Source organism: Andrographis paniculata, unplaced genomic scaffold (genome assembly GCF_009805555.1).
Source record: "Andrographis paniculata isolate CXL003 unplaced genomic scaffold, ASM980555v1 Contig19END, whole genome shotgun sequence".
Classification (NCBI taxonomy): Eukaryota; Viridiplantae; Streptophyta; class Magnoliopsida; order Lamiales; family Acanthaceae; genus Andrographis; species Andrographis paniculata.
In genome coordinates this window covers 1,262,034-1,287,478 of record NW_026137479.1, presented here as the reverse complement: position 1 = coordinate 1,287,478, position 25,445 = coordinate 1,262,034, and the positions used below count along the sequence as shown (strand labels likewise).

Genomic DNA, 25,445 nt, shown 5'->3' with positions numbered 1-25,445 from the left:
GTGCGCGTGCGTGTTTGAGACTACAGACTAGAGAGTAGAGACTAAATCCAAAGGGGGATGTGGGGGTGGAGATGCAGACCGGACCGGACCAACCGATACGCGTAGATGCATATGTGGTTAGAGGTAGCGAGCGAATCAATGCACCGGCCGCCGCGCCTCCTCGGATCTAATCCCATCCCATCTGATCATCCAAAGATTCTCAACATTAATAATAATAAATAATAGTAATCATCATAGTACGTAATGATTAGTACTATGTATGATTGCAGCCAGCTAAGAAAGTCGGAGGGCCCACGCGGGAACAAGAATGGGGGGTTTTTGCTCCTGCAGCTGCAGCGTAGCATTGGAATTTCCCAGACAAATACGATGCAGAATATTACAATAATAATAAGGTAGGAAGGAAGGCCGATTGATTGATTGATTAATTAATTTGTTTGGAGGATGGAATGAATGACAAGAGTAGCCGACGATGAGGATGATGAAGGAAAGAGAAATCACGAGTGACGACAAGTGAAGAAGAGAAGAGACACGGAGGAAGTCGTGGACGGCCTGGCCTCATCCTTTGGATTTTGCCCCCAGGAGGGGAGGGTAGGGTAGGAGCTTGCTTGCTGCACATGCATAAATGTGCGCCATGACGGCAAAGAAAAAAAAAAATATTTGTTAATTGTGGTGGAAAATTTGGTATTATATAATACTCTCTATTTTTAGTAAGTTTATTTATTTTAATAAATATAAATTAATTTGATTAACCTGTTAATTTATTTAAAAATCTCTATTTTATTTATTTATTTATTTTATATAAAATTATATATTTTATTAAAATATAATGTTAAAAATATTTAAAATAATAACTATATTATTATTAATAATTGAGAGGAGACTAATTGAGTTGAGGCTCTCACCCAGAGCAGAGAGATATTCATTCCTCTGCCGACCTGCCTGCACATCATCCCTTGATAAATAGTCATTCGCAATTGCCGCTTCTCTTTCGACATGTCAATTAACTTCATCAATGTCTCTTTGGCCGCAACAAATAAACAACTGCTAATCCAATTAATGTATTATAATATCGTATTAGAAGAAAGAAGAGATATATATATATATATATATCCATCTATCTATCTATATATGCAGTGCTACTTCTAGCCGGGTTCAAACTTCAAAGTCCTCTCCACCCCCCTCCCTCTAACGATATATCTTCTTCCGCGCCTCTCCACTCCTCTCCTTTCTTAATAATAACAATAACAATAATTATCATTTACTTGCATCAGAAGAAAATCAGATGTTTTAAGTTTACTTGATTTGTTGTTTAGTGGCAAAATTTTAGAGGTGTGGAGGTCAGAATAGATTGCCAGTTCAAGCCAATTTCTCCGAGACAACAAGTCGATATGGGATATTATACAAGCTGGAAGTGGTGGGCTCTGCTGATAATAAAGTGGTTGTCTTGTCGGGAACACTGAACAGGTGCAGGGCAAGGCTAGTGTCCTCTAGTTCATCTTCTCACAACTGGTGTTGCAGCTACTAATCATCGAATCTGATTACAATCCAATCCAGCAGGCCAGGCCAGGCCAGGCCATCTCTTTAATATTTGATTGTGGAATGGATCCGCATAGAAATATGGGACCCTGTCTATTTCACACAACAATCATAAACATAAACATGACACCACAACACAACACACCAATTTTGCAGCTTCAACACCAGACCCAGTAGTGATACTGATACGGTACAACAATCAATAAAGACGAATAAATATGCCAACTTACTGTAGCTGCCTGCCTCGACTATGAGTTGCGACTGAAAAAGCCAATCAGGATGTTCCTCCGCCAGAACTATCCATCCATCAATCCCAGCCCTTGAGTAAATAAATATGCAAACATCCTCGGATTCTCCTCCTACATTTAGGTAGGTAGTACCTTGGTTGCCCATATCGCAGCAGCCGCCAACCAACAAGTGACCATATGCCATCTCTTGAATGTATCTAAGCAAGCAAGCAAGCAGTTAGTGAGATATCAGAACACCAAATGTTTGGCATAGCGTACAGCACAAGGAGTGATATGCACAATTCCAGTCAGAACCAGTCCACTTCCAGTATGTGATTCACGCCACCAGCCACCAGTGGTGTGGTGGTAGGTAAGGCACATAGAAAGGACCAACAAATTGTTAGCTACCATCGATCTACCTCACCTTGCCTCACATCCCCATAACTACAGAAATGGAAAAACAGAGCAGAGCAAACTGTTCATCTTGATATGATGAAACTGCACCCTACATTACCTAATAATTAAGGCTGTTCAATCCAATGATCACAGAAAATGCCGATGGTAAGGAGTCTTAACAGAAAATGAAAGCATGCATGTACATGTAAAATGCAAGGTTGCGTCGTGTGAGATATACAAACTTTACTTATTCAGTCTGAAGATGAAGGGGCAAAGGACATGCATATGGGTGGGTTAATCCTAAAGATGGAGAGAATGGCAGAAGGTACAGTCCATATCCCGTCGCCGCATATCAAACCCGATGCAACAGCACCTGCATAATCTTCTGCACCTTTCGCGTTCAGACGCTCCCACACAAACAATATCACAGTACCAATAAACATGTCAATTGCAAAGTAAGCTCCAATGTAAAATGGCACCGCCATTGCCATTGGAATAGGAATGAACTGTGAAAACCTTTTCGGGGCTAAATCCCTTAGAAGATTTACAGCCATTGCAGCCACAAAGAAGCCAAAGCACATGGCCAGGCAATGTTTTGGGAGTTCAGAGAAGCCCTCTACCCCCAAAATGGCCATTTCCCTGTATATCACAGCATATGGGGCTTTGTACGGACTATCAGGAGACCCAATATCAAAGGCACTCCAATACAACCAAAATGTAAGGGGTGCAATCACACATCCCATTGCTGTTCCCACCAATTGACTGACAAACATTGACTTTGCTGATGAGAGGGTGAGGTACCCAGTCTTAAAATCTTGCATTAAATCAGCTGCAGTTGAAACAATTGACATCATAACACCACAAGCAGCCAAACCAGCTATAACCCCACCACGGTTTCCCACAACCGAAGCGATAATAAAAAGACCAATCTTTCCATATGTAGAAGCCAAGCTCCAGTCTGTCAACCCAGTCCCATAGGAGTTGCAAAAGGCAAGGGCTGGGGCAATAATGTATGAACAAAGGACTAAATACCACTTTAGAGGTGGAAATAGCATTGGCATTGCCACAATTGATATGGCTGCGAGTGCAACATATCCCGATGCAGCAAACCATAAAGGTATCCTATCTTTGAGGAAAACTTCATCACGTTTCTTTTGCTCCAACAGTAATTTGGTAGCTTCATCTGTCAAAACACAAAAGTAAACTGAAAATTATAAAACCTTACAGAAGTATATAGCACACATAAGACAAACATCAGCTTTCAATTGATTCTATGCTTATGTGAAATGACTAAAAAGTGCATGATTTAGAAGAGAACTACCAATTAAAGGGTCATTAGAGAAAGAGTAGGACAGGTTCTTCCTTTGATCAATTTGGATGAAAGAACGATTTAAGGTAGGCGTTTGAGATGAATTGAAAAAAGAATGATTTACAAAGCCATTCCACGAATACTCAATATAGTAAAAATACAATAGATGGGTCTGAAACACGGTGTAAATTTTAGTTTTTAAAAAAAGTACAATGACTTCATTACCATGATTTTTCAAATATTTCCATCCAAAGGGAACCTACGAGAATTTCGAGTTTGGAAGACTTGTAAATAAGAGAACATGAAATGACTAAGATTGAAACAAATCTAGATAAAGAATAAATATGCCATATAAAAAGGGAGACAACGTGAAACTGAAAGTAAGATACATTGTGAATAATTTACAGACCATCATACCAATTAGAACATGACACAATGAACAAATACATCCAAATATTCATTTGGACGGGAAAATTTTAGAGTAAATATTTGGAATCTCTATCATAATAACTGGCATCTCTTTGAATAATCAAATTTGGCAAGTTATTTGTAAATCCTTCCACTGTGATTTTGATTATATTATGTACAGCAGGATCATGTTGAGATTTTTTCATCTTGCATCTACTTTAAATTTTTTTTATAAAATCCTTTCACCTAATAATATTTAATCACTTCAATTGAAACATTTATGATTTGGGTTGATAATCCTCACCTGTGACATCATTAAACGTCGGAAGGCTTTGGCTGTTTCTACACACTTCCTTTATAGTTACTAATATGATTTTAATCAAATTGTAAAGACCATCACCAAGGATAAGAGAAATAGCTATGAAAACCTGTAGAAAACAAAACAACCGGGTGGTTATAAGCCAAGCCACTGCTTGAAAAAATAAATAAACCTTCAAAGGAAACCAAAAAGTATCAGAGAACACAGGTTGATAGGAACTCAATAAGTTACCACCTAAATCAAAATGAAACACCCGCTGGTTAATTTCTCATTTTGAAAGGTAAGGCAAACATTAAAATCACTAAAACTAAAACTTCGAGTATATATCATCATAGAACCACTCATCGTCCTATCTTCTTTTTCCTTTTATTTTAATTTACTTTTAAAATGGGTATATGAAATTTAGAGTTCTTATGCATAGCAGGTATGTCACAACTGCATATAATAAACGAGAAACGTAGTTCATTTCTTCCATCCAAGGAAATATTGTTTGTAAAATAATTTATTCAAGGTACCTTGTATCCATACAAGCCTTTGAAATCATTGCTATCAAGATTAGCGGGATACCAATTGCCTGCTTGTTGTGATATAAACGGCCAAAGAAAACCCCATGATATGATAGCTCCCAGAAGAACAGAGCAATTGACTATATGAGGACAAATTAGACCGCACCCAACATATGTTGGACTAAAATCAAAATAGAACCTGCATTGAATGCCAATTTTTAAGATTAAACACCTTAAAGATAATTCTTAACAAAACTCCAGATATATATGCTGGGAAATAATGAAAGATCCAAGGGTTTACGAATTCTTGAAGAGAGTCAATCCAAAGCTGGGGAAATTGTCAAATCCACATGAATCACCAACACCACTAAAGAACCATTTATAGCAGCTCCAGAAGAAACTTATGCTTAAATATTTTCCAAGACAAAACACCTGCTTTCTGCAAACATTACCAAAATAAAAAAGAAAAAAATTGGCATCTATGATAATCATGAAGATGGAAATCACAAAATGCTGGAATCACACTCACATCGTTTACCACAACAGTGATAGTTAGGTGCAAAACACAGTAGTCTAGAATATGAATATAGCAGAAGATAAAATAGAACTAGACAAAGATGGCGAAGGCTGTTCACCCTGCAAGTTCAGCTCCAGTATTAGTATGGAAGCTATTGATCAACATTGCAGTAGCAGTTCCACTGGGGTAGGTCAGTTTATAGCCCAAGACCATGACCTAAATTTCAGGCAAACATATATTTAGAGACGAGTTCAACGAAATTACACTGATCTTTTAAGAAGAACTGTGAGCAAAAGCAAGCATTTCTATTAAACCGACATCAAAGTCACAATCTACATGTGGTACTCCATAACTGAAATAAAATTTGATATTCACATCACTTGAATTCATAAATGAATCTGCATAATTAAGAAACGGGCAGGGACAAACTTGGGTAAAAATGACATGAATGCTAGCAGCGGATACCTCGAATAATTATTTTAGTTTATAAGTTCTTATTCTGAATTAGATTACCTTCCGAAGAGGGACGAGGCTAAATAGGCCCAGAAAACTAACAACAAATATAAAGGCCATCATCCACAGTAATCCAGGGTTCTTTACATCCTCTGCCCTATTGCCCGGATAATCTTCTCCAATCAGCTTATACGTTTTCTCATCCATAGAAAGCAAATAAGATCCAAACCCCCCTGTCAGCATAATTTGAAAGGAACCAAAGGGGAATGAATGAATAGATAGATAGATAGATACGGGCATCATGGTATACGCATGAACCCAACGACATTCCGAGTCCAGCCAGGGCAGGGGCAGTAGGAAACAACATTAAACACCAAAGGGAAGGGAAGGGAGAAATAACATAAAATATTTACCACTGAAGGCGAGGCCGTAGCAGGCTACAACGCAGGTTTGAATGACGGTGTTCTCCTGCCGCGTGAAAGGTTGAACTGAAAGCCCTAGCTTGGACAAAAAGGCGGTCCATGATTTGACGAAGAAGAAGCCGAGCAAGCCAGCGGCAACGTTGAGGGAAGGGATGATCCCAACGGTAAGGTTGAGTTTGTGCGTAATTATACAGAAGAGAGTACCGAGGATAGCACTGACAAACAGGCCTCTGATGGTGATTTGATCCTTCCATTCGGGGATCTGTTCCAAATCAAGGTCATCGTCGGCCTTGGGTTCATCGTGGAGCAGCAGCGGCTCGGAGATCTCAACGGGGGGTTCTTGCTCTGCTGCCATAGTAGGGTAGGGTAGGGTAGGGTAGGATAAAGAGCCGATAGTCGTCGTCGATAGCCAAGAGAGAGTGGCTGAGTTATGTATGCAGTTGACTCGAAGGGTGTGTTTTATCCTATTTTAACAAATTTCTTTTATTTATTTATTTATTTATTATTATTATTATTATTTTAATTATAAAATCATTTTTTATTATTTATATTATATTAAAAATTATTTTTATATTCTAAATATTGTATCAATTTATTACTATATTATAATTATTGTAATTTAAATTTTTAACACACTTATTTTTTATTCGAGGGATGTTATTAATAAAATAGCTGCGGTGGTAGGTTGGGTGTGACCGCTCCCTTTTTTTTGCTATCCGGCTTCGATTCCGTTGGGCAGGTGGGTGGCGTGGCAGCGGAGAAGACGTTCTTTCAATATTGATTTTTACAAATTACTTTCTATTGCAAAATTACTTGCTCCACTCACTTTTTTCTTTTATTATCATAATAAGAAATTTTGTTTTATTTAATAATAAAATATCACATTTCCTATTCTTTTACTTAAAAATAGAAATTTTAAGTATTGTTTTTTTAAATTTGTATTAGATCAAATAGACATAAATATAAGCTTCCAGGTATTAAATTCGATTGGACAATTTATTTAATATGCACTTTTTTTTAAATAACAGTTGCTGCGAATTCTCACGATATTAAAAACAAAAAATACAAGATGTATATAAAATATATTATAATATGACATGACATGACAATCTAAGATATTAGTATACTCATGGGATGAAATTGAATGAAAGCATTTTGACTGTACTGCATATATATTTAAGATATTAGTACTGCATATATATTTAAGATATTAGTATACTCATGGGATGAAATTGAATGAAAGCATTTTTGACTGAACTGCATATATATTTAGGTGTCAATAATAATACTTACTCTGCAATGATCATTTCTTTTTCATGTCTCATAACATATAATTATTTTCTTTTTAATAAATTTATTTATTTTTAATAATACTTAATAAATTTCTTTACTTTTATCATAATTTAATGAATACATATTTTTATTTATATTTAAATTTTTTTAATTTTTTTTATAAACTAAAGAAGAAAGAAAGAAAAAAAAAAGTAGATATATTTCATTTAACATCAAATTCAAATTTTTAATATTTAAATAATTTTTTTTTCTTGACAAAATATTTTACCTTCTATTATTTTAATATTAAATTAAAACTATTTTTTTTTTCTCAAAACTCATAGAAAGAAACATACATGATTTGGTTTGACCGAACAATACATGGTGTGTTTGTTCGGATATTAGATTTTAAATACAATGTTCATCCTATTTTTTTTTTTAAAAAAATATCAAATCAAACACCTATTTTTTATTTTAATATCGCATCTAACATCTATTTATATCATATCATACCTGTTGATGCAATTTTTCAACAATAAAAAGTAAAATCCGAAAATAGAAATTATCTTCGAATTTGATAAAATAAATGCCTGAGATTAGAAATCCCTAAGCACTACATATACATAGATAAACCAGGAAAAAACAAAAAAAAAACTAGAAAAGTAAAGTGGTAATCCCCAAAAGCAATTCTCTTGAATTTGATGTCGATTGAAGATTGTTTTTCAGAACAGACTTGAATCCTTAAATAACTCTTTAAAAAAACGGTTTAAAGAAACGGTTTGAACCGCCGGCTGGTCGATTACAGCAACCGCTGTCAACCGCCCAAAAAGTCCTCTTCTGTTGACACGTATGTTAACCAACTAACCAACCGCTCACGCCAGTTACAGCACTCAAATGTCTCGGTCGACCGCTTTTGAAAACCTCACCGCCTTAAATGGGCGGCTAGTCCCGACCGACTACTCAACCACCCAGCAATAACCTCTGGCTTCTTAGACTGGTCGCTAGACCAAACGACTCATCGGCCGTCCCATCAAGCGACCACCATCTGATTTCTCCAATCGGCTGAACAATGAATCATCCGGACGATTCAATGGTCGCCCCAACCAAGCGACTGAACTACTGTTTACTTAAGTAGGCGACCAATTAACAGACCTTTTTTCGACCGACCTCCGTATCATCTGTCATTCTTCGCCCGACTTCCTCTTTCGACCGACCTCCGTATCATCCGTCCTTCTTCGCCCGACTTCCTTTTTCGACTGACCTCAATATCAACCGTCCTTCTTTGCCCGACTTCCTCTTTCAACCGACCTCCGTGTCTGATCTTATCTTGTCCGACCTCCGAGCCCGACCTGATCACGTCCGACCTCAATGTCCGACCTTATCAGGTCCGACGTCCGTGCCCGACCTTATCACATCCGATCTCTGTGCCCGATCTTATCTTATCTGATCTCCGTGGCCGACCTTATCATGTCCGACCTCAGTGCCCGACCTTATCATGTCCGACCTCAAAGCCCGACCTTATCTTACCGACCTGAGTACGTATTGTTTTTCCCTTCTTCGTCCTAACCGACCTTCGTGTCTGCCATCTTATCCTTCGCCCGACTTTTAATCCTGACCGACCTCATCTTGCCCGACCTTCGTATCGGCCGTTATCTTTCCTTGTCCGACTTTCTTTTGCCCGACTTTTCGGTCGTTTGGCTTATATTCAGACCATCCAGAATCCTACTGCCATTATTTATTATTATTATTATTTGTGCTCAACAACTTGCCTCCTCCCGCCCAACTCCTAAGCATCACTTCTCGGGACATTTAGGAGTTTGCAGGCCAGCATCCGAGGCCACGTCAGCCCCAGATCCGACCTGCATCATCCGAGGTCACGTCAGCCTCTGATCTGACGTCCATCTATTGCGTACTAGTGGTGGCCTGCGCGTTGGTCGATCTCGCATTATAATTTCAGCCACCATTTCTTCAACACCTCCCCCTTGTTCGTCGTCTGGTGGATGCGTCTCTCTAAAGAAACAGTTTGAACCGCCGGCTGGTCGATTACAGCAACCGCTGTCAACCGCCCAGAAAGTCCTCTTCTGTTGACACGTATGTTAACCAACTCACCAACCGCTCGCGCCAGTTACAGCACTCAAATGTCTCGGCCGACCCCTTTTGAAAACCTCGCCGCCTTAAATGGGCGGCTGGTCCCGACCGACTACTCAACCGCCCAGCAATAACCTCTGGCTTCTTAGACTGGTCGCTAGACCAAACGACTCATTGGCCGCCCCATCAAGCGACCACCATCTGATTTCTCCAATCGGCTGAACAATGAATCATCCAGACAATTCAATGGTCTCCCCAACCAAGCGACTGAACTACTGTTTACTTAAGTAGGCGACCAATTAATAGACCTTTTTTCGACCGACCTCCGTATCAGCCGTCCTTCTTCGCCCGACTTCCTCTTTCAACCGACCTCCGTATCATCCATCCTTCTTCGCGGGACTTCCTTTTTCGACCGACCTCAATATCAGCCGTCCTTCTTTGCCCGACTTTCTCTTTCAACCGACCTCCGTGTCTGATCTTATCTTGTCCGACCTCCGAGTCCGACATGATTACATCCGACCTCAGTGTCCGACCTTATCAGGTCCGACTTTCGTGCCAGACCTTATCACGTCCGATCTCCGTGCCCGATCTTATCTTGTCTGATCTCCGTGGCCGACCTTATCATGTCCGACCTCAGTGCCCGACCTTATCATGTCCAACCTCAGAGCCCGACCTTATCTTACCGACCTGAGTACGTATTGTTTTTCCCTTCTTCGTCCTGACCGACCTTCGCGTCTGCCATCCTATCTTTCTTCGCCTGACTTTTAATCCTGACCGACCTCATCTTACCCGACCTTCGTATCGGCCGTCATCTTTCCTTGTCCGACTTTCTTTTGTCCAACTTCTGGGCCGTTTGGCTTATATTTAGACCCATCCAGAATTCTACTGTCATTATTTATTATTATTATTATTATTATTATTATTATTTGTGCTCAACAACTTGCCTCCTCCCGCCCAACTCCTAAGCATCACTTCTCGGGACGTTTAGGAGTTTGCAGGCCAGCATCCGAGGCCACGTCAGCCCCAGATCCGACCTGCATCATCCGAGGTCACATCAACCTCTGATCTGACGTCCATCTATTGCGTATTGGTGGTGGCCTACGCGTTGGTCGATTTTGCATTATAATTTCAGCCACTATTTCTTTAGCACCTCCCCCTTGTTCGTCGTCTGGTGGATGCGTCTCTCTAAAAAAGATGCTAACCTCTCCGTCTTGGATGCTAAGCTGGCCAGATCTTGAATGTCATGGGCCGTTAAAGCCTCCCGCAGTCGCGTGTGCATATTCCTGACCACCAGGTTGGTCATCTCGCTCTCCTCAATGACTGTCGGGCAACGCCTCTTCATTAGACGTGTCCTTTCGATGAACTGTGAGGCTGACTCTTCTGTACATTGTTCCATTTCCAAAAAATCTGAAAGAGAAACGGCTGGTAAATGGTTGAAGAATCTAGCATGGAACGCCATCTCTAAACCTTCCCATGTTTGTATTTGCCTAGGTGGCAGATTCACAAACCATGAAAAAGCTGTCTTGGTAAGAGACAAACCAAATAGTTGCAGTTTATAAAAAGAGTTATTACCGACTTCTCCTAACTGTGCTGTGAACCGACCCACATGCTCTATGGTGGAGGATCTGTCTTCTCCTGAGAAAGCATGAAAGTCTGGCGGTCAATAATTCCTTGGGAGAGGAAAATTGTTAATGATCATTTCTGGAAAAGGTCTCTGATATGCCGGCCTATTCATCGTTTGCGGATTCATTCCGAAATGCACCCGCAGAACTTGAACGATGTCTTCCGAATCCACTCTAGGTGGAATAGGATCGAACACCGGAATGGGATTATGGGTCTGTCCCTCCAACCTCTCTTCCCTAGAGAGGGTTGGCTCGGCTAGGATGAGATTATGAGTCTGTTCCCCAAACCTCTCTTCCCTAGAGAATGCTGGTTCGGTTGGGATGGGATTATGAGTCTGTTCCCCCAACCTTGCTTCCCTAGAGAAGGTTGGTTCGGCTCTGACATCCAATGGAACATTATTTGGGTATGTCAGAGGAGTTTTTCCCATGTCAACCCTATAGTAGCACTTGGCAGAGTGCTGTCTACATATGAAGGCCCTGCAAAATTTGCTTATAATCTGGATGGTGACATCCTTGGCTGTGACTGAGTAGGTTGCAGAGTAATCCTTGATAAAGCCTGATCTAGCATATTTTGCATAAGGTTTTGTTGCTCACGCAACATGTTTTGCATTGCCAGAGTATGCTAATTGTTTAATTGTTGAATATAAGTCACCCAATCAGCAGGTACTTGTGGTACTTCCCCTGCATTCGGCATAGCAGGTGGTGAAATTGTTTCCCCAATTGGTGTTGAAGAGACTTGGGGTTGTGAGCCTGCCATATGGATCTTTTTGATGATTCGGCCGGACCTCAGTCGTATAAAATTCTCGCTTGACGTAGGATCAACAATCTTGCCTTTCTCCTACTGTGGTCGCCAAATTGTTGATGCAATTTTTCAACAATAAAAAGTAAAACCCGAAAATAGAGATTATGTTCGAATTTGATAAAATAAATGCCTGAGGTTAGGAATCCCTAGGCACTGTAGGATACATAGATAAACTAGGAAAATAAAAAAAACTACAAACTGAAAAGTAAAATGGTGATCCCCAAAAGCAATTCTCTTGAATTTGATTCAATTGAAGATCGTTTTTCAAAACAGACCCGAATCCTTAAATAAGCCTTTAAAGAAACGGTTTGAACCGCCGTCTGGTCGGTTACCAAAAAGTCCTTTTCTGTTGACACGTATGTTAACCGACTCACCAACCGCTCGCGCCAGTTACAACACTCAAATGTCTCGGCCGACCGCTTTTGAAAACCTCACCGCCTTAAATGGGCGGCTGGTCCCGACCGACTACTCAACCGCCCAGTAATAACCTCTGGCTTCTTAGACTGGTCGCTAGACCAAACGACTCATCGACGCCTCATCAAGCGACCACCATCTGATTTCTCCAATCGGCTGAACAATGAATCATCAGGACAATTCAATGGTCGCCCCAACCAAGCGACTGAACTCCTGTTTACTTAAGTAGGCGACCAATTAACAGACCTTTTTTCGACCGACCTTTGTATCAGCCATCCTTCTTCGCCCGACTTCTTCTTTCGACAGACCTCCGTATCATCCGTCCTTTTTCGCCCGACTTTCTTTTTCGACCAACCTCAGTATCAGCCGTCCTTCTTCGCCTGACTTCCTCTTTCAACCGACCTCCGTGTCTGATCTTATCTTGTCTGACCTCCGAGCCCGACCTGATCACGTCCGACCTCAGTGTCCGACCTTATCAGGTCCGACTTCCGTGCCCGACCTTATCACGCCCGATCTTATCCTGTCTGATCTCCGTGCCCGACCTTATCATGTCCGACCTCAGTGTCCGACCTTATCATGTCCGACCTCAGAGCCCGACCTTATCTTACGGACCTGAGTACGTATTGCTTTTCCCTTCTTCGTCCTGACCGACCTCCGCGTCTGCCATCTCATCTTTCTTCGCCCCACTTACCTCATCTTGCCCGACCTTCGTATCGGTCGTCATCTTTCCTTGTCCGAATTTCTTTTGCCCCGACTTCTGGGCCGTTTGGCTTATATTCAGACCCATCCAGAATCCTACTGCCATTATTTATTATTATTATTATTTTTTTTTGTGCTCAACAATACCACTATTCAAATTCAAAATTTTTACGATTTGAATCTCAACTCAAAATCCAAAACTCCAAATAAACACACCCATCGTACACAGCACCCTTGGTTGGTTGGTTGGTTTGTTGACTGTTGTATAATCTCTCTCTTTTTTCTTTTTTCTTTTTTCTTTTTTTTTTTTTATGACGTGCGCACCGGATAAATCCCAGCCGAATCTAATACCCTGCAAACCAGGTCCGATGAAATACCGGACAGGTAGGATTATGGAAATATTGTCTATTCATTATACAAATCAATTTCCATCGATGGGATCAAGAATAAAATAAAATAAAAATGCAGGACAGGACAGATAGGACCTGATCACAACCCCCAAACTCAATTATTTACCATTTGTCCGTTTGCCAAAAATGAAACAGATGCCCTCAGCCCGTATCAGTATGGGCCTTAAGGCCGTGTGTATGTATGTATATTCGTCTACAGATATTGTCGAGCATGCAAGTCCAAATGCTCATATTGCTGATTGCTGATTGCTGATTGCTGATTGCTGATTGCTGTGCATCCCTACTTACTTACTACTACTACTACTACTACCCTCTGTCAAGAATGTGAATTACGTAACCATCTTTCTAGCTAGCTTAATACTACTACTACAGCTACTGCTGATTGCAATTTCCGCATACACACATATATACCTACATGCATGCTCTCACACCAATTATTCATATCATATCTACGTCGTCCTGCCATACGTACACTACATGTCAGTCAGTCACTTCAAAAGAGAGCCACGGCAGCAGAAGAAGAAGAAGGAGGCAGGCACAAACAAACAAACACCATTTCTGCCTGTCTGCCTGTCTGCCACTGTCAAATCTTATATACATAAATAGCAATCTAGTTAGTTGGACAGTTATGCTATTTAGTTATCACTTTCTGCAGCTTACCATATATAGGATAGGATAGAGGAGAGATATATATCGTCAGCCCATATTTATCCTACATTAGACAAGACTAGACTAGACTGGACTAAACTAGACTAGATCAGACTCAGCACGAACAGGCCAATGAGTTCTTCCTTTCTGCACTTTGCATCCATAGTAGTCTAGTCAAGATTAACACACACACACACACACATACCTACATGAATGATTAACATAAATTCAGAAGCTATCGATTATTATTGCCGATCGAGTGCACACCATCGTTCGTTCATTCTAAAAAAACCGCACCAACTTTATAGGTTTGGCATTGCATGGTTAGCATCACTCATATCTCTATATATATATATATATATATCCTGATGATGATGATATGATAGATACTATGCTGACAAAAGTGCTTGTCCGACGACATCTCAATCCATTCCTCTCTCTCTCTATACTCGAACACCATAGACCCTTCTAGGAGCCCTGTCCTTTCCATATCTGAACAGAGGAAGAGAAGAAAAAAAAAACAGCACTTCATCCCGTCGACAAGATGTACAGTAAATCTTCACTTTATAAGCATTTAAACATTGAGTTGTATCAATCTTGAGGCTGCAGCTCTCGTCTCGGTCTCAGACATAAGAACATAGCTAAAGATGAAGGTAAGCCCCAACCAAGTCTTACTGGAATTATACATACATTAATTAATGCAACTCAGATTGTGTGTGTGTCTATCTGTCATTCTAATTAGTTCCTTGGATGGATGCACCGTAAGCTGATGCACACTGGTGCTGACGAGCCAACGAGAAAGAGCAAATTAGGTAAGAATTCCCCAAGGAGCGGAGCAGAGCGTACGTACATCTATCCATCTATCTATCTGTCTAGCATGCATATATACATATAGTGTTAGTTATTGATGTATAAGCTAGCTAACTCACTCACTCACTCACTCATGTAGGGTGTAGCTAACAACAAGCATTTTGGCTTTCAGGATCCCCTTGTTTATCACAGAAGACTCTGTTCGATCAACAGCATTACTACTGCATAGTGCCGAACAAGTCCTCCCACTCAAACATCCAACTCCCAAAATCGCAAGAATCATTTGAGCCTCTGCCTTTTGACTTCCTTGCAATCGGCACCTTCGGTGCAGAGCTAGCCAACACAGAGGACCCCCCCACACCAAAACTTCCAACCACCTGGGAAAAACTATCGACTAACAAGGCAACTGATAATCATCCTGAGGTAATGAGCTACAAGCTTGACAAGTTTCTTGAAGCTGAAGACGAGCAAGAAATTGCCAGGAGCAGTCAAGCAAGCATTATAACCCTCAGTGGTAAGCCTACTGAAGAAGCAGCCGATACTGTAGTTAAGCCATCTTCTGCTCTCCAGAACTCTGTCTTTCTCAAGCCCGGGGAATATAAACAAGCGGCGGCGGAAGAAAGGATATCCCTGGAGGATCTCTTCAAGAGGAAATTAGAGGTGGCTAAAGATGATTATTGTGCAGGAAATTATAATGAAGTGGCAGAACAAGTACCGAGAAAGACACGGCCAAATAATCTCATGAAAAAGGCGGTGAATAAGTTCCATTGTTCATCAGCAACTACTGCTGCATCAAAGAGTCGTGCTGCTGCATTTTCAATTAAGAAAAAACTCTTCAAGGTAAGCCTATTCTCTGTTCATTTATAATGAGAGTTGATCCAAATCACAGAGAGAAGTCTTATTCTTGTTGTATAAGAAACAGCACACACTTGTACTTGTAATATTGGAAAAGGGCAAAGACTAAATATTATGCCGTCAAACCATACCAACTTCTTAACTCTCGACTCTTTATAATATCAGAATTGCTATTATTCTTTCGAATTAATATATTTAGCTGGTATTGGCGTAGATTAATTGTTGAAACCCATTCATTCTCACCAACAATGCATGAGAATACTACTAATTGATGGTGGTGTGTCTGGGCAAGCAGGCTTTGAAGATGTTTCGTAAACAGGTTCACCCAGAAGAGATGCCTGAGGATAACAATAATAGGAACATGAACATAGGTGGCAATGACGTGGCGAGCAAAGAGAAAGACAAAACCACAAAACAATGTTCAAACAATAGCTGCAAAAGTTGGGTGACAAACACTGGAGCTCGAGGGCACTGGGTTAAAACTGATTCTGATTGTAAGTTGAGATGTTTGTTTTATGATATGGATCATACATATTATCATCACGAATGCATGCATACAGTTGGGAATCCTATACGTACTAACTAACTAACTAACTTTTTATCCCTGTTTCCCCCCTCCCCTCTGATGGGCATTACAGACCTGGTCTTGGAGCTCTAGGGACAGAAACTCCTATAAAGACAAGAGCAGCCTCATTCTGTTCAGTTCTGCTCTGCTCAAGTTCAAGATGGAGTTGGCCTATCTGTATTATGTATGTATGCATGTATCTCTCTGTATGAGTGTTTGTTTTATGATATATTTATAAACAGTGACTCGTGTGGCTTACAATAATAAATACTACAGTACAGAACTACTTAAGAACATACCTTCCTGCTGGTTAAGAATAGAGGATAGTTAGGTTCCCAAGCCACACCGTTTTGATTATCGTCTAGAGGTTTACAGGTGGACTCAGAAGCAATAATATATCTATTGATGTTGTGCACAGGATATTAGAATACATCTTAATCTTTGGGAACTTATCGTCACTATAATGTATGGCACTCCCTATTCTTACTCTCGGGTATCCCAAAGGCACGGCAATGGCAATGGCAAGCAAAGGTTCGAGATTGCCTACAAAATGATAATCCTATTGAAAGAGAAAACCATCAGCAGGTTAATTACGGTGGGTGGGAGTCCGTCAGGAATGGGGTGGGGTATAGATAGATATATAGAAGAAACAAGTATGTAATTCTGGCGCAGGAGTAAAATGAACGAGTTATCCATCAAGGTTCGAAATGCATTACCTTGAACCATCCCCATGGGAGCAGAGCATTGAAAGACTTCAACCACGTGCAGTTGCTACTTGCATAGCAATGGAGTAGCTTGCTAATTAATTCATAAATGAAGCAAGCAAGCAAGGAAGCAATCCAGCTCCGCCCACCGATCGAGTGGAATGGAATGGAATGGAGTGGAGTTGAGTGCAGTGGTAGCTAATTCATGCATTTGCAGCAAGCGGCGAGAGATAATTAAAGCCGACGTATAGGAGGAGGAATGAATGAACGAATCAAATCTAATCTAGGAGATATAATCTAATCTCCTGACTCCTGAGTTTATTATGGCATCCAACGCTATGTGCTCCTCCCGCCGGCTCTATCCTATCCTAAATTCCTAATATCAGGCACCCCACCCCTTGACTTGTTGGGCAGTGTACAGTGAACAGTAGTGATCCATCCATCCATCCATCCATCCTCCTGTCTACCTCGAATACCGCGCCGCCGCAATCGCTATCCCAACCCCAACCCCGATCCCGATCCCGATCCCAATCCCTATCCCTATCCCTATCCCTATCCCCAACATCGGCATGAATTCTGTTCGGTGCCTCCAACCGACCGCGACTTCCGCGCACGATCCACTTCCCTCGACCTACATACAATTTTAAGTCTACATAACAAACTGAGACCGAGTACGAGTACGAGTACGAATATGATGAGACAAGCGGACGAGCAAACGGGAGCGCTGCAGCAGCTCTGCTCCATGATTCTTCACGTCCTCCCTTCTCCACCGCTTCCCGTTTCCTTCCCCACCCTCTCCCTCTCTTCTTCCTCCTCCTCCTCTCCTCGCCCCCCCCACATATCCGCCGCCGCCTTTGGCTTGCTTTTCCTAGGGATTTCCGTAGCTTTAATGCTCTTCGGGTCCCTAACTTTTATAATCGGCTTCTTTCTCATGCCGCTCGTCATTACGCTTGTCCTCCTCTTTTATATTGCCGCTATTGTTTCCAATTTGTCGGAATTCGCCGGCGCCATTCTCTGGCCTACCCTTGCTCCTGCTGCTCATGATTCCAACCAAATCAAAGATAAGCCAAACGTACTCCTCCTCCCCTCCTCCTGCTTCTTATTCTTGCTTCTGTTGCTTTGAAATTGTTTGGGCGCGCTTACATACATGTTTGTAACTTCTTTTTGCCCTTTCTTTCTACTAGGCATTTTTTCTTTCTTTTTTTTTGGTCTGTTCATGACATTCCGCATTTGCTTGTTCTGTTACCCATCTATCTATCTATCTATCTACATGCATGATCTGTTGGAGCGTGGAATTTGCAAGGTGAGAGACCATTTTAATTTTGTAGCCGAAAAGAGTCCCAAGTAATTAAGACCAATGAACGAAGTGCAGGACACGCGTGTGTGTGTCTGTTGCATATGTAATTGCATCTCCTAAAAAAGAAACTTCACATGAGCATGAGATAGGACGTGGGGCGACGACATTCTTGGGCACTTGTATCATCATGATCTGCTGCTAGCTAGCTAGATGCATCTGAATTCCATCTACTCCACTGTCAGTTGAGATTATTATTTATGTGGGACGCATAGCAATAGCATAACTAGGGATTAAAATGTTGTTCAATAGATAGAGAGGGGCGCTGAGCAAATTTAATAAATACCACTACTATAGAATTGCTATATATGTACTTTCGCTACTGGAATCGTTGGTTTGACTCATGCTTTTATTTCATGGATGAGTAGCGAATGATGCAATCAACTCTTTTTGTTTTTTGATCGGAATGATGCAATCAACTCTACGACAGTAACAATATGCATATGCGTTGCCGATGACCGTGAATGAAATGACACGTGATAGTGAATGCGCGTGGGGTGGGTGTCTCTACCCGACATAGACATGGAAGCCAATGGCAATAAGGATGATGGTAATGACAGCAGTGAAGATGATGGTGTGGACAAGAATGGAGAGTCCGCTTGTGTGCATGTTGAGGAACTCAATGGGCCTATGCCTTCCAGGAAGCTGGAATAAAAGTCCCGGTGATAACAGTACGAAGAATATCACAGCTATAAGCACAGGCGCCAAATCAGCTGCCATCAATTAGAGAAAGAGAAGAGAATAGAATAGAAAGTACTTTCACTGCACTATATATATTATCATACTAGAGCAGTGCTTTGTTGCTCTCTCTTCTCCTTTATTTGCTCTGCTCTGCTCTGCTCCTCCTTATAACTCAGCTAACCTGTCAAAGGGTACTGGCGTAGATGCAGATGTAGAGGATAAGGAGAGCATATTAGTACTTGTATTTTCCCACATCTGCCCAACCCCTGCCGCCCGCACCTACCAAAGACAAACCAACTAGTATTATATTATATCGACCTTTAACCTTATTCCCCGGGCAAGAAATGAAACACGTTGTTTGTTTGTAACACAAACATACAAGTACAGTTATTATTATTATTATTATAACAAGGAGGTAGCTTGTGTATGGAAAAGGTAATATGCCATCCATTACATCACATAATAACGTATAAGTAATAGTAGTATAATATATAATCTTTACCCTCCTCCTGAGTTGGGCACTTGACCTCCTTATCTAAGTTTAGCATTTATCCCCGTCCCGACAGCACACTCTTCCTGAAGGAAGCTGAAGTTGAACTAGTACCAGAGAGAGAGAGAGAGAGAGAGAGAGAGAAGGACTGAGAGATGTATGCCTTCATTCCCTCGCCTCGCCCAGCTCACCTGCAGGCATGCTAGGCCGGATAGATAGATAGATAGATAGATGGATTGGCGACATTTGGGATTGGGAGAGGGGTGGACGGCGGGATCATCGTCGTCGTCTTCGTCATCACCATCATCAGGTGCAGGTGCAGGTGCCGACTGGGGACCGGTGGCGGTGGCGGTGGCGATGTTCATCCTGCTGTCGCCGGGTTTGCTCTTCCAGATACCTGCGAGGAGCAGGTTTATTGAGTTTGGCAACCTCTGCACCAGCGCCATCTCCATCCTGGTGCATGCGCTCCTCTACCTGGCTGTTTACACCATCCTCGTTATTGCCGTCGGGGTTCACATCCACTTCCGTTAATTATCATATCATATATCCATTCCCATGTATAGATTATAGTTATTCATATCCGTCCACCAGCATATACATGCATGTAGCAATCAGATACGCGCGCGACCTGTACATCGGCTCTTAACTTGTACTCTATATTGGAGTATATAGTACTAGTACTGGTATGGTCATTATATATGTATACATCTCTTCATTATATATATTGTTCAAGTCTATTATTAATGTATTTATCACTGGCATCTTTCTTTCCTTGTTTCTTTTTTTCTTTCTTTCTTTCTTTTAGCACGCAAACACAAACAAACCCCCACCCTCACCAGAAAAAACAAAAAGAAAAAGCATTAAAGAGCGGTTGAGCATAATATAGTATTCCTTCTGATCCGATCCAGAGCATCGATGGGCAGTAGCTTTGCTTTTAGTTTTGGGGGGATTCTGAAGGAAGGCACACCACACCACACCACATATATAGATAGATATATACACACTCCAGTAAGGAAGCGGAAGCGAAATCGAAATCCAAGGATGAATGACTATGGCGGCGTGATGATAGCGACGGTGCTGTTCGTATTCCTGTCCCCAGGGTTCGTGATCCAGCTCCCCGGAAGGGACCGCCCCGTCGATTTCCTCAACATGAAGACCAGCATAGCTGCACTCCTCCTCCACGCTGTCCTCTACGGTTTGCTTCTCGTCCTCTTCCTCGTCGTCCTCAATATACACATATATGCCTAGCCAGACGATATATATATAAATAAATTGATAATGCCTAGTATTTCTATACTGCTTAAGCTTCGGTCTTAATTGGTATCATCAAGTCTCGATACGGTTGTATATATGAGATCCCATTCCCATTTATGTAATGGCCCTGCCCCTAGCTTGCTCGAAATTAAAGTAAGTTACTGAGCATGGCGGCTTCTTGATAGCGCGGAGGTGGTGTCATCAGTCCTGTAATACTAGTGCTCGACCACAAATGAATACCTAATAATTCAATCCAGCCCATTGGAACCCAGCCCAGCCCAGCGGTAGCTGTGTAAATGTATTATTGTTTAGACAAATGCCCCCAATTCCGTCCACCCATCCATCCCATCTCTATGATCAGATCAGATCAGCTCGATAATGATGATGATTTGTGCGGCTTGATATATAATTAATTATTACACATCATATTATAATAATACTAATAATAATACGAGAGAGAGAGAGAGAGAGAGAGAGAGAGAGAAAAAAGACAATAATAATCACTCAACGTAACACCAAAGTAAATGAATAATTAAGGTCGTAAATTGTGTTGTAAGGCGGCTGGCCGACAAAGACCTGAACAAATAATAGTAAATTGGTAAGCACGTGAAAGGTGCAGGTGCAGCCGCCCAGCCTGGCCGGCATCTTCTTCTTAATTTGTAGTAGTAGTAGTGAAAGCGCATATATATATATATATATATAATATTTCAAATTTAGAAACAATCACCGAATCAATTGCAATACTATTAAATACAGAATAGAGTACATAGGAACACGTGGAAAAACAAAACAAATTTATGGATTATTATATTATTTAAAGAGAGAGACAGAGAGAAGAAGAAGAGGGTGATGGTATGACATGGTATGGTATGGTATGGTATGTGTGAGGGAGGGGGTATTAGGGTTTGGGTATGCATTACAGATAGAGAGACAGAGAGTGTTGTATGTAGAGAACAAACAAGGAGAGGATTAACGCACGCATGCTCAAGGTACATACAAACAAAGAGAGGATTAACTCACGCATGCTCAAGGTGTGCTGCTGCTGTAGCCTGTAGAGGAAATTGAGAGTACGTACTTCATATAATATCTACGTGCAAGGCAAACTCAGCACAGCACAGCAGGGATATAGTACAACGCATACACAACTCAGCAGAGGCAGAGCCCGACCCGACCCACAACAGATAAGGTGTGAATGATAATGGTACGGGTTGATTGTGCACTCCACAGTTCAACTTTGTACGGCGCGACTCACTCAGTAGTCATGCATTTATTTAGGGTCGGTTTATATAGTTATTTTCTATATTTTTTAAAATATAATATTTGTTAATATCATATCTTATATATATTTTTTATTTATAAAATATTAGTCTTTTTCCTATTTCAAATCTTTTTAAAAGTCCAAAAGTCAGAGTCTAAAACGGAACATTAACCTTATTTGTTCCATTGCATTATTTCTCTCCTCTCCTCTAATTTATTTGGGCTGTTGCAACTTACCATGAATTTAATCCTAAGTCCAGGATCTACCGTGTTGTCATAATTGATATAAAAATAAAAAAGCAAATTAGATCTAACATTATTTCATTAGTATAGTCGAATTCGAATATGCAAATAATGGAGAGTTTTGTATTCTTCAAGCCTATGGCGCAACCTCCCCTGAGAAAACTGCTAGGATTTCTGCCGTTACTCCCACGATGTAATGCCCCGATTTCGGAATGTATAAAATAATATTATTATAGCAAATAAATATTTGACAATAGTAATGGAATCAAGAAACTAATATTTTGGGATAAATTATATTCCAATTTTGTATATTAGTTATAATTAAATAGACTGTTAAATGGATAAATATCGATAAAATTAAAAATAAATATAAATATAAATATAATATATAATATATAATATAATATATATAATAATAATATAGTAGATGATGATAAGAACCTTATCATCATCGTTAATAACAATAAAGTTGGTATCAGAGCCTAGGTTTGATAGATTTTGGCTCTTTGAATTAAAAAGGTTTTGAAAATAATAATGATATTGAATTGGTTTGGTGAGGTTTGGGTTTTGCGGGTGCATTCATGTTAATGTGATCTATCTTTTATTGTTATGCTTGGTTTAGCTGTGTGCTGAATTGATATTGAATCAGGAAAAATTGGGGGCAGTATGTCGAATTCTCGAGGTGGTGGTGTACGTAGGGCTATTCAAGGCCCAGAGTTTGATCCTTCGTCTGATGAGTCACAGTATCCTGTGCCAGCGCATGTACCAACAGAGGCACCTAGTCAGGATTTCTTTCGGCAGTTTATGGCCGCGATGATGCCTCAACAGAGGAGTTTCATTGATGCTGTGATGCGGCATAACCCACCAACATATTCTGGTTCAGTGGAGCCAGGAGTCCTTGAGTTTTGGGTTGAAAAGATGGAAAAGATATTTCGTGTTGTTCAGGTTCCGCCAGATCAACGAGTTAATATTGGAGCCTATTTCTTGGAAGGCCGAGCAAATCGGTGGTGGTTAGGTGAAGAAGCTGCAGGTGTAGACCAAGTGGATATGACTTGGGATGAATTTAAAGCAAAGTTAAAGGCTAGGTTTATACCGTCGCATATTCGAAAAGCGAAGAAGCAAGAATTGCTGGACTTAAAGCAGGGCTCGATGTCAGTTGAGGATTATTTTGTGAAGTTTAATGAGTTGGAGATGTATGTTCCTGACTACTTTTCCTGTGAGCGAGACAGAATTGACCATTTTGTAGACGGGTTGCAACACAGAATTCAAGAAGCTTTAGCGGTGTTGGATATCAGTTCATTGTATGAGGCTTACGAGCGTGCTGCCCGATTTTATCAGAAGCAGGAAGTCAGACAAAAGGAGAGTGAGAAGGAAATAGGTTATCAACATCAGGTTCGAGATAAGGGAAAAGCTAAAGTGGAGGATGAGCCCAAGGGTAAAAAGAAATGGTGGCAAATGTTCAGGTCTGGGCCATCGTATAAGGGGATTTCGATTAATGAACCGAGTCAGGAGAGGTCTCAACAATCGGGGGCTGTTTGTCGGCGTTGTGGAACAAGCCACCCAGGTACTCGTTGTGATAAAGTTCCATTGACATGTTTTAAATGTGGTGGTAGTGGTCACATTGCCAGGTTATGTCCAAGTGTGGTAACTGCAAGGGAGTTTCCAGAACCGAGGTTTAGGCCATGGCAGCCGCCGTCTTCGCAGTCACAAGGGAGAGGATTAGGATCATCTTGGCGAGGGGGACGAAGTCAGTCACGTTTTTCATCTAGGCAGCCAGGCAGAGGACCTGACCAGCGTGGACGAATAAATGTTCTTACCCAAGCAGAAGCTGATTATCATCCAGGTGAGGTTTTAACGGGTAGATTTCTGGTTTGCGGTTTTCCTGCTCTTGTGTTATTCGATTCGGGTGCAACGTTCTCGTTCATATCTAAGCGTCTAGTTAGACGATTGGGTCTGAATTCATCAGTAGAAGTGGTAGTGGAAGTTTTACTTCCATCAGGAGAAGTGTTGGAATGCCGAGAGCTTTATATGCAGATTCCGGTTAGTATTGAAGGGGTTGATTTTGTTACTAACTTGTTGGGCATCAAGCTATCCGAGTTCGATGTAATATTGGGGATGGATTGGTTAGTGGCATATCAAGCTCAATTTGATTGTCGAAAAAGATCAATTTCGCTGGTTGGAGCGATGGGCGAACAGGTGGATTATGCAGGATCTGCCAGACAACCTTCTATGAAGGTAATTTCATCCCTATCATTTCAATCATTTATTCGTAAGGGGTTTCCAGTATATCTGTGTGAGGTAAGAGATTTGACGCAAGGGGAGCAGCGATTGCAAGATATTCCTGTAGTCCGAAATTTTCCTGATGTATTTCCTGATGACATTCCGGGTATGCCACCAGCTCGTGAGGTGGATTTTACTATTGATATTGTGCCGGGTGCTGAGCCAGTATCAAGGGCTCCATACCGGATGGCACCTTTAGAACTAGCTGAACTTAAATTGCAACTACAGGAATTGCTAGATAAGGGTTACATTCGGCCTAGTACATCGCCTTGGGGAGCTCCAGTTTTATTTGTGAAAAAGAAGGATGGAAGTTTGAGGTTATGTATTGACTACCGTGGACTGAACAAAGTCACGGTGAAGAACAAATATCCTCTTCCGAGGATTGATGATCTATTTGATCAACTGAGAGGTGCAACTATATTCTCAAAGATTGACTTGAGATCTGGATATCATCAGCTAAGGATTGCAGAGCATGACATTCCGAAGACAGCTTTTCGGACTAGATACGGGCATTATGAATTCACGGTTATGTCCTTTGGGTTGACTAACGCCCCGGCTGCGTTTATGGAGTTGATGAATAGAATTTTTCAACCATACCTCGATCAGTTTGTGGTGGTATTTATTGACGATATCTTGGTCTATTCCCCAGATAAAAAGACGCATGCAAAACATTTGCATGTAATATTAAACATATTGCGTGCAAGAAAGTTATATGCCAAGTTATCCAAATGTGAGTTTTGGTTGAAGGAGGTTGCTTTCTTGGGGCATGTTGTTTCTGGAAAGGGTATCTCAGTAGATCCCTCTAAAGTGGCGGCAATCTTGGATTGGCCAAGACCTACCAATCAATCAGAAGTAAGAAGCTTTTTGGGTTTGGCAGGATATTATCGGCGATTCGTTCTTGATT

At 41.0% G+C, this 25,445-nt stretch overlaps 6 protein-coding genes across 12 annotated transcripts; 3 read left to right on the top strand and 3 right to left on the bottom strand.

Moving 5' to 3' along the window:
- Positions 1-41: 41 nt before the first annotated feature.
- Positions 42-1,968, bottom strand: LOC127241940 (uncharacterized). The gene is made up of 2 exons (XM_051261233.1): positions 1,767-1,968; positions 42-181 (listed from the first exon to the last, which is right to left on the bottom strand). Exons 1-2 carry the CDS (start codon positions 1,966-1,968, stop codon positions 42-44), a joined length of 342 nt encoding a protein of 113 aa, XP_051117190.1.
- Positions 1,539-17,340, bottom strand: LOC127241880 (probable metal-nicotianamine transporter YSL6). Of its 3 annotated transcripts, XM_051261139.1 has the most exons (8): positions 6,085-6,541; positions 5,732-5,904; positions 5,337-5,434; positions 5,003-5,140; positions 4,711-4,900; positions 4,181-4,304; positions 2,407-3,342; positions 1,539-1,981 (listed from the first exon to the last, which is right to left on the bottom strand). In XM_051261139.1, exons 1-7 carry the CDS (start codon positions 6,446-6,448, stop codon positions 2,411-2,413), a joined length of 2,019 nt encoding a protein of 672 aa, XP_051117096.1. In that variant the 5' UTR covers positions 6,449-6,541; the 3' UTR covers positions 1,539-1,981; positions 2,407-2,410. The 3 variants fall into 3 exon arrangements, with proteins under 3 accessions (XP_051117096.1, XP_051117104.1, XP_051117111.1); XM_051261147.1 differs by lacking the exons at positions 1,539-1,981; positions 5,732-5,904; positions 6,085-6,541 and adding an exon at positions 16,995-17,340 and having other exon boundaries at positions 2,254-3,342; XM_051261154.1 differs by lacking the exons at positions 1,539-1,981; positions 5,732-5,904 and having other exon boundaries at positions 2,254-3,342; positions 6,085-6,206.
- LOC127241903 (protein LAZY 1-like) lies at positions 14,547-16,611 on the top strand. 3 transcript variants are annotated; one of them, XM_051261189.1, is made up of 5 exons: positions 14,547-14,701; positions 14,791-14,890; positions 15,031-15,698; positions 16,009-16,207; positions 16,352-16,611. In XM_051261189.1, exons 1-5 carry the CDS (start codon positions 14,696-14,698, stop codon positions 16,369-16,371), a joined length of 993 nt encoding a protein of 330 aa, XP_051117146.1. In that variant the 5' UTR covers positions 14,547-14,695; the 3' UTR covers positions 16,372-16,611. The 3 variants fall into 3 exon arrangements, with proteins under 3 accessions (XP_051117146.1, XP_051117139.1, XP_051117131.1); XM_051261182.1 differs by having other exon boundaries at positions 14,791-14,860; positions 16,009-16,611; XM_051261174.1 differs by having other exon boundaries at positions 16,009-16,611.
- A 159-nt stretch (positions 17,341-17,499) lies between the features above and the next one.
- Positions 17,500-18,936, top strand: LOC127241924 (uncharacterized). 3 transcript variants are annotated; one of them, XM_051261219.1, is made up of 2 exons: positions 17,500-18,054; positions 18,820-18,936. In XM_051261219.1, the coding sequence occupies exons 1-2, from the start codon at positions 17,674-17,676 to the stop codon at positions 18,820-18,822; spliced, it is 384 nt and encodes a 127-aa protein (XP_051117176.1). In that variant the 5' UTR covers positions 17,500-17,673; the 3' UTR covers positions 18,823-18,936. The 3 variants fall into 3 exon arrangements, with proteins under 3 accessions (XP_051117176.1, XP_051117168.1, XP_051117158.1); XM_051261211.1 differs by having other exon boundaries at positions 18,767-18,888; XM_051261201.1 differs by having other exon boundaries at positions 18,705-18,828.
- LOC127241953 (uncharacterized) lies at positions 18,844-19,056 on the bottom strand. The gene has a single exon (XM_051261257.1). The coding sequence runs from the start codon at positions 19,054-19,056 to the stop codon at positions 18,844-18,846; it is 213 nt and encodes a 70-aa protein (XP_051117214.1).
- A 682-nt stretch (positions 19,057-19,738) lies between these two features.
- Positions 19,739-20,210, top strand: LOC127241945 (uncharacterized). Its single transcript, XM_051261244.1, has one exon. The coding sequence runs from the start codon at positions 19,739-19,741 to the stop codon at positions 20,036-20,038; it is 300 nt and encodes a 99-aa protein (XP_051117201.1). The 3' UTR covers positions 20,039-20,210.
- Positions 20,211-25,445: the final 5,235 nt, after the last annotated feature.